Raw genomic sequence first — 11,394 nt, 5'->3', positions numbered from 1 at the left:
GACTGTGTAAGCGACTGGAAGAAGTCTCTCCGGGGGAATGTTTTCTTTCAGGGTCAGTAACGCTGGTACTGCTGCCATGCTGATGCTGCTGGCACGTCCTCCTCTCATACCTCCTTGGAGCTACTGCAATTCCAGAGCTTTACGAAATGGAGACTTGATAAAACTGATTGCCTAATGCCTCAGATTGAAAGCTTCTGTATTTTGACTGCTTTATTACTTCAGTCCTGCTGACCTCAATGTATCAACATACTCTTACACCTGACAGCGTGTATGACCGTGGTATCTCAATGCCCTACATGAGGAGTCATTATGAAGCTCCTCATTACCAGTTTGTGGAATTTAATAGATGAAGTATGTGATAAAGTAATAAAAAAGGACAGTTAGGAAGAGAGTTATTATTTATCTTGTTGTTTTAAGCGTCTTGTGTTTGGGGATATTCTTTCTGGTAGTGAAAAGCTGGAGGAAGATAAAGCAAGTGTCAAGGGGCCATGCAGGCTACACTTGTGTTATAATGAGTAGTGCTGTTAAATGGGATCAGTTAATTCCCAGCAACTGTCAAAAGCAGATTTGGGTGTGAAAGATGATTGAAATATAAGAAAGATTGAAGTCTGTTGTTTAAAAGCATATAACTGTAAAGTAATTATTTTATACTGGACCCTGCTGCTTTTGTATAAATGAAAGTACTAACTGAGTTTGTCATGAAAGTCTGCCTAAGGCTGCTCTGAAAATCCATGTGCAGGCCTCTTGACTTTGATACTGTAATTGAAAAAATAAACTTGTCCAAAAAAAAGTTTTATGAATGGTTGTAAGCTGCATAAATCTTGATGTTGGCTATGAGAGTATTCACCTTAAAGTAGCATCTCTCTTTTCTCCATTTTCCTTCATGTGTCTAGCTTTGAGTGAAACGGTGTTTACTCTTTACAGAATACTGTAAATAAATTCTGTTTTGCAAAGCACTGTCAGGAATTATTGCACAGTAAATACTTAAGTCCATTTATTTGTATTTAACTGCGCATGCAGTTTCTTTGTAATTTTTATAATATTGCCAGTGTTTTGAAAATGCTGTTTTTGTGAAAGGGATACACTGTATTTAGGCTCTGTGTCCTCTGTCCTGAAAACTGTCCTATCCATTTGCTGTACTATACGCTAAGTCACATGAAGCCACCTGCTAATGCAATATTGTTAATGAATAATAATGTTAATGAGCACAGGGAGACCGTTGCCAGGTATGGTGCTTGTTTGGTTCCTTGGATTTTTTTTGCTTTATTCTTAAAATGTTGCGCTTGTGTGATCAACGTTGTTCAGTCAAATGGGCTGTTGAGCTTCGTCAGCCCTTGGAAGCTCTGCGTGATATGAAGTGACAACACCACAAATAATAATGGTTAGACTTGACTGTAAGGTGCCTCTGCAGAGGTGCACCAATTTCATTCTTTCTGTATGTTTTCAGGAGTAGAGCAGGTCGGGTTTTTTGGGAAAAACAAGCCTTCCACAGGCAAACTCCTGTTAATTACAAGTCCATGCAGTCTCTGCTAGCTTTTCTTGTTGATGATTGTGTTTCTACTGTAGGCCCAAAATGGGGCTCCATGCATGACAAATCTTACCCTTTCTTCACAGCTCCTTCATCCTGCCTTATGAAAAAAACGTTTTTTGTTTTCTTTCTTTTTGAGGCTCTTCATCATTCCCCCTCATGCCACACCCATGGAAGAGAAAAGCTGGGAAGACAGACCCCCCCCAAGACTGTGCTTGAAACACTTTGTAGGTGCTGAGATGGCTGAAGCATAAGGGTCTCGAAGAGGACAAATAAGAGGCCAGGAAATGCGGAATGGCTGTTTTCTCAATTCACTTTAAGCCATTGTTAACTCAGTGTCTCCTGAGAGGATGAATTTTTAAGGGAAGAGTGAGGCCTCTGTGGAGTCCTGAAAATAGGGAGAGGAGGAGGTGATTTGGCTTTATAGGACTGCAGAACTTGAAGCACCATGTAAAACCATGCTGCGGGATCTGAGATCATAAAGCTCTGATTTGGTTGTGAGGCTGGCAAAGGAACTTTGCAATGTTTACCTATGTTTTTGTCAATATTTTCTTTAAGCTTTATTGCCACCAGAACATGAAAATTTGAATGGTCAGTGCTGTCTCTGCTCACTTACACAAGGCAAAGGCTGGCCGTGATTCAGGCCCATGGGGTGACTGTAGATCCTCAGCAACATAGCAAGAGTCGTGAACGTGCAGAGAGAAGAGAGATGTGACCATTGCTTATATAAATGCTTTCAGTTACACATTTATTCAGAGGAAACTGTTTCAGGAACATGCCTTATCATCTTTCTCATGACTTTTCCTTTTAAAATTTATGCATGCTACAGAACACAGAACAGAATAGTGCCATTTTTTTCTTTGGAACTCTTTACATAGAACATCCTATGCTTGTTTCTAAGACTTCAAAATAATATCTTTCCTAATGGGTAAAATGCTAAACATAGCAAGCAGACAAAAAAAGTATGTACAATTTGAAAAACTGTTTAAACAAGAAACAAAACTTGATGTGAAGTCAAAAATATATTTCAGGTGTTACTGAAAACTGTCTAACATGTTACTAATTCATGAGAAAGGATACAATTATTTATTTCAGCAATAGGAATGGTAAATATTAAAAATGTTAAAGGCTTTAAAAAACTGTGAAGAACTGTGGTGCTACTAAATTAAGAAGTTCTACTTTTTCTCTCCTATTACATCAGTTCAAGACTTGAGTTATCAATATGATCAGTTATTTACTTAACATCACTTCTATTGCAGTGATATGAGTTTCAAAGCCAGAAGTACTCTGGGTCTAAGTTTTCTCATCTGGTTATAAAAAAGATCTATAAATTAAAATTTCTTCCTCTAAATTTCCAGCATTCATTTCTTCCTAGCTGCTCCTCCTGCTGCTATGTTTATTTAAGCAGAAAACATCCGAGTCTACTTGCCCAAGGCTAAAGTGTGAAAAGTGATTTATAATTCTGTTGCCTTTTACAGTGCGTTCTGTTTCATATATTGCTCATTTGGGTATGCGAAGTATGTTCACCAGTTGTATTCCTAAAGTTTCTTTTGGAAATGAGCTTTTTACCTCCTCTGTATTAATACTTTCCCTGCGTATTAAAGATAACGACTTCATGTGGAGACATCAAACCAGACACTGTTGCTCTGTGTTGCTCCAGGGAAGTAATTGCAGTAGTGAGAGGACAGAATTCAGTTTTTCACTCTGAATTGCACACTAGACCGAGGTATGCAGATCTCGTCTGTTCTTTTCAAAGAGAGAGATCTGTGATCTTTTCTGAAACATGGACTGCTTTTTGAAAGGGTAGTTATCAAAGTCTGTTTCAGCTCCAGGGACAGAGAGAATGGGGCTGCTGTCGGTCTAATGACGAAGTACTTTCCTCCCCGAAGGCTGGGCGCTTGGTTGCCACCCAGTGTTCAATGACATTATAGCACTTCTCCAGAGCGCAGGAGCTGCCTTTTCCTTGCATCATTTTGCAACACCTCACTCGCGTCCCTCTCTATTTCATCTTGCTTTGAATTTCGTTATAGGGATGCACTCAGCAGCTGGAGTTCTCTTTCTCTTTTGTTGTTGTTTTGGGTTTGTTGTGTTGTTGAGGATTTTTTGTGTTGTGGTTTTGGGTTTTTTTTGTGCTTGAACAACAAAGGAAAGTTGCTTGTCTCTAGCTGTACCTAGCTGCGTAACCTCAATGAAGGCACTGTTATATGGACACGTGGTGGTAAGAGGCCGCCAAGGATACGCTTAGTGTCAAACTCATGGTAGAATCTGTCCTTCAAAAGCTTCATTGTTAATGCCAAGAGTCAATTGCGTGGTGCAGCCATTCCCCCGTTTGTCTGACAGGTGAATTTTTGCTGTGTTGGTTCCGAACAGGTAAGGTGCATCAAGAGGCAAGGACAATGGTTGCACCACATAGAGAGGACAACAGACAACATGAGAGTCTTGGACATCTCTGTTTTCAGGACCCTTCTGCTCATATGGTGCCAAGGAGGAGAGGGAAAAATAGCAGAACTGTTGAGTCTAAGGAGTTCTGGCAGAGGTGCCTTTTGTTAAAGGCTGGGAACACTAGCCTGGAGTTGTAAGTCTGGCAGATCACCATGTAAATGTGAATGTATCTCAGATTACTTATATTTCAAACATTCAGATCTGATTTTTTTTTTTACTAAATAAAATAAACACTGGCTTGCAATGCAGTGTGTAGATTATCCGATTCCAGGGATTTTGGGGGCTGGTTTGTTTCTTTAATGAGTGCTGAAATTCCAGCATAACACCCAATCCCAACACATAGACCTTTAAGAAATATATCCCAAATAATGTTATATTACCATAACACTGCAAAACACAGCAATGAAAAGACTTTTAAAACTCAGGTTATCTCTGAGAGAGAGATGGCACCTTATCAAAGGGTGCTGTTCTTTTCTGAAGAGGGTTTTGGAATATTTTTTTTAAAATGACTTTATACCAAGTGTGCTCAAAACTCAAGATTTCAGTCTACATCTCTGAAAATGTAATCCCAAATCTGAAACTCACACTAGATTGTTCTTTTCACTGTTTATGGTCAGCTGTATGGGTTAAGCAATTATTTAATACAGTGCTGTAGTATGCCTGTTACCTTCAGTTCAGAAGTTCATGGCTAGCTCTCTACCTTTAGATGCATCAGTGTATTTGCCTATGAACAAAGGACAGGAGTTCAACAGGAAATGTCTTTTGATGGGCTAGAGGAAGAATGTATTTACTTGAAGCCTCCTCAGCTGTTCCAGCAGAAATAAAAAGCAGTAAAACCACATTTGAACTCTGTTTATTAGCACAAACATATAATAGATTATTTGAAACGACACAATGAGAGATGATTTCAGAGCATAAAATATTTAGAGGTTTTTCAGAATAAATGTCAAGCAAGACAGACATGCTAATTCTACTGCATTGGAACAAAGACATATTCACAGTAATTTATTTATCATCACAGAATCACACAAAAGCACAGATTAGTTAGGGTTTCCTCTGGAGATGACCTAGTCCAAGCCCCTGCTCATCACAGAGTCACTGAAGCAGGCTGGTCAGGCTATACTGAGTCAGATTATGAACATCTCCAAAGATGGAGACTCCACAGCCTTTCTGGGCAACCTGTTCAAGTGTCTGAACACACTTAGCACAAAAAGGAGATGATTTTTTAAAAATTAAATTTATTTAACTTTTGTTTGTGCCTCTTGCCTCTTCCATTCCCTAGACAACACTAAGAGCCTGGTTCCATCTTCTTTATCCCTCACCCTCATCAATTGAGGTTACACACATTAATAAGATCTCTTTGAGCCTGTCAGCACCAGGCTGAACAACCCCAGCTCTGTCAGCCTATCCTCACATGGCAGAAGCTCCAAACTCTCTGTCACACTGGAGCCTCTCCAGAGAACTCTCCAGTAAGTTCATCTCTCTCTTGTACTAGGGAGTCCAGAACAGGACACAGCATCCAAAATGTGGCCTCACCAGGCTAAGCAGAGGGGAAGGATCACCTCCCTTGATCTGCTGGCAACACTCTGCCTCATGGAGCCCAGGATGCTGTTGGCCTTTGCTGCAAGGGCACGTTGCTGGGTCATGTTCAATGTATCTACCATGATCCCCAGGTCCTTCTCTGCAAAGCTGCTTTCCAGTTGATCAGACCATGTCCTGTACTGGTGCTGGGGCTTATCTGCCCCAAGTGTGGGACTTTGCATTTGTCTGTTCCATCATTCAGCTCCTTAATGAAGATGCTGAACAGAACTGGCCTCAGTATTGACCTCTGGGGAAGAGGTCCACTGGACTGAGTGCTGTTAATCACAACCCTTTAAGCCTAACCATTCAGTCAGCTTCAGTTCAGCTCACTTCCCACTTACCTAGTCTATACTTACCAGTTTTTCTATGTGAGTGTCATGGCAGTGAGCATCAAAAGCCTTCTTTAAATCAGCTTAAACAAAATCCACTGCTCCTTCCACATCCACCAGGACCAGCTGTCTAACCAAAGGTTACCAGCTTAGTCAGATGTGATTCCCCCATCCTCTTAATTCTGGGCTAATTGTTGGTAGCTATGAATTGGGAACAACTTTATTATCCCAGCTCTAGTATTTGGCCTGAAAACAAAATGGAAGGTACTTGATTTTTAAATTTCTTGTCTAAACTGATCAGAGACTTTTTCACAAATACAGAGAGAAGTCAGCTTTACACAAGATTCCAGTTTTATCTTGCATGAGACTAGACGTGCCTTCTGAGCTAAAGTGGAAAGATTTTTTGAACAATGATGCTAGAAATCTGTGCTGAGTAGTTAATTTCGTCATTGTGCAATAACCATACTCATTCAATTGGTCTGTGCAAAACAAAATACAGGTCCCTGGAGAAATGGCATCTTATTGTCCCAAGTGATGGATGAGTGAGGGACAAAGTTGGTATCTGAGTGAGTTACCTGTATTTTGTTATTTTCCATACTGAATAATCTGCAGTCCTCCCCAGGCAGGCAGGTCAAGGTTTAAAAAAAACCCACCCCTACCCACCAAAATATTTTTCTTCTGTCTTCAGCTGGGTATTTTTGGCTTGATTTGCTCAGTCATGCTGTGAATCTTCGTTTTACAGTTAAGATTTTGGGAAGGACTCTGAGGCTATGCATAAACATAGGCTGAGAAACCTCCATGTGTGTGAAAAGTCATAGGGATGTGAAAGAGACAATTGTCAGGAAAACAACTCCCTGCAACTAGGGAACACGTCTAAGGCATGTTGCCATCTGCACTTTAGCAAAGAAATGAGTTACTGTCCAGCCTTCTCTCGCAGATTTTGTCTCAGCTGCTGCTGAGAATGTACCCAGAGGAGATTCTTATAACTGCTTAGTTATTATTAAAAGATATTTTCAATAACCCCTTCTGAATGGATTAATCAGAATTCTCATTTGAAGCAGGAAAGAAATAACACTCATTAAAAACTGGCTATCCAAGCTCTCAATCTAACGTCCTTGGGCTGCAGCGCACCCATACCTATGCCTGCTCTAGCTCAGGGATGCCAATTAGATCAGAGCTTCTACGCAGGCACTCATTTGAATAATCAAGTTTTAAAGCAGACAGTCATGAATGGGCATGAAGGGGACTGGATTTTTTTTACTGCTGAAGTGAGTGCCAGAATAACCTAAAGAGAAAGTGAAGCAATATTTCTCCTGAAGAGGCATTTCAAAGGGAAACCTAGAAATGCAGTTGGAGGCTGTTATTGCTTTAAGAGCTTGGTTAATTGTTTGAGGAGGGGGAGATATTTAAAAGTCTTTAGGCAGTCAAAGTCTGTGCCTAATGTGAATATCTGGGCTTTGAAGATTCTTTTAGTTTGTCACTAGATGTCAGCCTGCACCTTTGGGTCCCCGTCATTCTGTAGCAATGTGCACCTCTCTGCCAGCACCCCACCAGGAATCTCCAACAGGAGGAGCTGGATCACGAAAATCTCCAAAAGAACTCAGTAAATATTATTTTGTATCCTTCAGCTTTGTTTATTTTAGTCCATGAAAAGGTGATTGTTACAAATGCAGACATGAACATTTGGAGGAAACACTGGTTTTGAAGAGTGTTGTACTGATTACTTAGGAAACCCGCGGATATACAGCAGGATTTGTCATTGTTAACATGTAGTCTCAAAGTGGGAGCTGGAAAGACCCTCTGCTCAGGCCACACGCCTGATGCTGTGTGCACACTCAGAGCGATTAACCCTTCCTTGCCATGCCCAGGGTAATGCTCCTGCCACGCAACACAAAGGCCAGATTTCATGCACTGATAGTTGAGACTCACAGCACATGTGAAGCAAAATGTCCCTGTGCTCATGCACAGCTAGAGCAGTTCTCTTTGGCCGTGCTGGACACACACTGACCTGCACAGCCACAACTGCCAGTCTGTCTGAAACCAACATTTGGCCACTTGTGGATGGGTTGTGCCTCTTTTGAATAGCAGATTCATACCCTACACCTGGTGGCTCCATGGCTTAAGAGAGAGCTGCCTTCCAAGTCTACAGTCCAGTCCCTACCCACTCAAGGTATTTTCCTATTTGGGTGATCTGGCAAATGTAAGGTTTTTATGTCTTCAGTAATCAGATACCTGGGGCTTCCTCTGAGTATGGTGTCTTGCTAATATTCTGGACTTAACTATGGGTTGTTCTGAATAACATCTACTTTACTGCGTTGTTTTGCTGGCACAAAATTATTTTTACATTGACATCCACAAATGCACATGGGTTTTGTCATGCTGAGCACCACAGAAGATGTCTTTTAGGCAGTTTGCTATCTACTGAAACTTGTATTTATGCTTTAGACACCTGCATAGCTTTTCATGTAATACGCAAGAACATTTAAGCATCAGGATAGGGATTAAAATTCCAGCAAGCCAAGCAAGAAACCATGCCGCTCAAAGGCAAGCACTAAGAAGAGAGTCTGGCTTTGAGATTCATTCCCTTTTCTTAATTTTGGTACTTTCTCCTAGCCTATAGAGACACAGTCAGATGCCTCTGAACTCTGGAGTTAAGTGTTTGTAGCATCCTTTTTTCACGTAACAGTGTGACTTTCTTCATCTGCTAGTACAGGCATTAGGACTTTCTCCCAGAACATGTGAGACCAAAATGCACTCTTGCAAATCCTTTGACATATTAGGATGTTAGAGCTACAGGTCTAGAAAGCTCTCAGGCTCTTGCATGGCACACTGAAACTTTCATTGTACAAAGACCTCGGAGCAAGTTAATAATTGTTTTTGGAAAGGGGAGACCTAGAATCCAGACCTGGAACAAATTTCTCTTCTGTGTTTACAAAGAAGAAAAACCCTGCTACTTCCTCTTTGGGGATCACACCCTAACCACTATGCTGCAAAGCAGTGTTCAAGGGCTTACCTTCCCTTTAGAATTCAGCAGTGATGAGCAACTCATGCAACAGGGAACTGTTTCAAGCCAGAAGATCTGCTTACATTCACCGAGTAGCCCAGAGATTCAGTCATTCCCCAGGGATGTGGAAAGGAGGAAGCTGAGTTTCCCAGGCTGTGGGGAAAGGCTCTGCCCACTTATTTAGTATTTCAAAAGTGCGGAGGAAAGAGCACAATCTGCCCGTGCATTGAAGGCGAGATAGGAAAAGCATATCTAGACAGACACAAAATGATGAGGGGAATGACTTTCACAGCCCCTCCTAACTTGTGGCCTGGCACAGGGTGTTCCATGTCGGGATGCAGATCTGCCTCCCTCGCTCAGGATACACACTGCAGCCAGTCCTAAGAGATCCCCATAAAACACAGCAATAAATGCTACAAACTTCAGCAGACTTAGGCATGCTCAGAAGCAGACTTATAGGCACAAAAAAGTTTTACTACAAAAAACTTTAAGTACCTACAGACTTCAACTGGCAGCCAAGTCAGGATTTAGGAACTTAGAGGAACAGTTGTACAGTACTTAGATGCTCAAGTTCTTCTGTGGTTATATCTGATTTCTTCAGTCTTTGCATCTGTGTAAGTGTGTCCATCAGATGCTAGCTCACTTCTGCTGTTCTTCTCCAGGCTCTGTGTCTTTCCAGTTAGCAAGCATCCAAGGCTGTAGCAGAAGTCTTTTCTGCCTTGAAGCAACAGAACAACAGCTTCTCCTTGTGTGTAGCAGAACCAGCTGCTTCCAGACCAAAGCTGAATTTTACAACAGGAGTTATTGACACATGCAGTAAACCTAACAAAGTCTGCAAAACAGTTATGTAATTGCCACTAACAGCACTGCACTTCTCTCTGGACACAAGCTAGTTTGCTCCACATCAGTACTTAGAAGTGATAAACAATCCCCTGCAGAATTACTTCTTTAGCACAGTCAGGCAGATGTTTGATTTAGCCTGCAGGAGAAGGGGCTGGATATAGAGATGTGGTTTGAATACTATATTTATATATTCATCCCATAGGCAGTGCTAACAAACTTGTGTTCTTACAATAAAACCAGATTGGTTGAATTTTAAAATAAATATTTCAATGTTTTCATTTTAATTTCTTTTTTTCCTCATAATTTAAAGAAGTAATTTAAAAACTAAAGATATAACCTTACCATAAAAAGTTTCACAGCTTAAAATTAAACTTTTTTTTCCATGCCCCTAGAATTTAATTTCAGATAAACATCCAATTATTTCCCAGATATTTCTTTTGGAACACAGGCTGGGACAAGCATTGTCCATGCCCTTCTCCAGGGTGTGAGAGCACTGAACTACAGGCTCCAGGGCTGCTCACACCAGAGAATTGCACTGTAGTTAATTGAAACGCTGGCAATTATTACTGCAGACCCTTAACTAACACTTGAGCAGAATAAAACCCTTTGTGCTTGGTTTGAGCTGAATGCAGAAGTATCCCAGAGCAGGCAACTTGAAGTGGCTATGACTTGTTTCTTTTTCCCTTTTCTAATTTACAGTTGTGCTCATTTCCTGGAGTGAAATACAAACAATCTGAAGCATAACAAGAACAAAGCCTGTAGCCTCAGTACCCTGGGAGAGACATTTGCCTTGACACACATGGTTTGAGGCTGTGGGTTTCTGCTCAGCAGCCTGGAGAGAGGCTGGGGAACATGAAGTCAGAGGACTCACCCCCTCCCTGCCAAACCCAGGCAAAGCAACACCTCTCCACGAGGCTGCAAGTCCTGTCCTTGGGTTTCTCCTTGGTTGTTTGGGTTGCTCTGTATCCTGGCAGCAGCAGAGGGGATGGAGGGAGCAGGAAAAGCAGATCCTGCACAGATCTAGAGGGGTGCACAGTGCTTCTTGTACCTCCTTTTTCCTGGGTCCCTAAGAACGGGGAAAGGGGTCAAGCCTGAACAAGCAGGATCCTTGTACCCCCTTGACCTGGCTCTTCCCATCAGGGAAGGTATGAAGTAGGATGTAGGCTGCCTGATTCCTGTGTCCTCACTGGAGCCCAGGGAGCAGTGGCCACAGCTGGGCTGGTGCCATTTACAATGTTACGTAGCAGGGAGAAAGCAGCCCAGCTTTCCCCCCACTTCCACAGGGGCAGGAGGGCTGCTGGCTCCCCCAGGTTTGGGGGACACAGTTGAAACTCCCACCCAGCCCTAACCAACCCAGCCGCTTCCCTCCCTCTGGTGCCTTGCACACCATACATCCTCCCTGGATGGACTCCTGTCACCCTTCCCAGCTCTTCTTCCCCAGAAGAGGTATAAGCACTAAAAAGTGTCTCCTAGAGACACCTGAATCCCCAGTGCACCACCACTGCCTCCTCCTACTCCTGTTCTCTGGTCTGGAGCACATTTTCAAGGCAACAGTTTCCATCCACAGGCTTCCAAGAGCAGACACAACCCCAGAAGAGCATCTCTCACACCGAAGCCTTGCTTTACCCCTCCCTCTTCCCCTTGTCCCCCCGAAGGATTCAGTGTCC

The 11,394-nt window shown here is 42.2% G+C and overlaps 1 protein-coding gene across 1 annotated transcript in view; it reads right to left on the bottom strand.

Moving 5' to 3' along the window:
- Positions 1–4,644: 4,644 nt before the first annotated feature.
- The window catches only part of LOC103780709 (relaxin-3 receptor 1-like), an 8,023-nt gene continuing 1,273 nt past the window's right edge, over positions 4,645–11,394 (bottom strand). The window contains exon 2 of the mRNA XM_008948397.1: positions 4,645–4,694. Within this exon, the coding sequence (XP_008946645.1) occupies positions 4,645–4,694 (50 nt within the window). The remainder of the gene's footprint in view (positions 4,695–11,394) is intronic.

Source organism: Merops nubicus, unplaced genomic scaffold (genome assembly GCF_000691845.1).
Source record: "Merops nubicus isolate BGI_N331 unplaced genomic scaffold, ASM69184v1 scaffold44379, whole genome shotgun sequence".
Lineage (NCBI taxonomy): Eukaryota > Metazoa > Chordata > Aves > Coraciiformes > Meropidae > Merops > Merops nubicus.
This window is presented reverse-complemented; position numbering and strand designations above follow the sequence as displayed.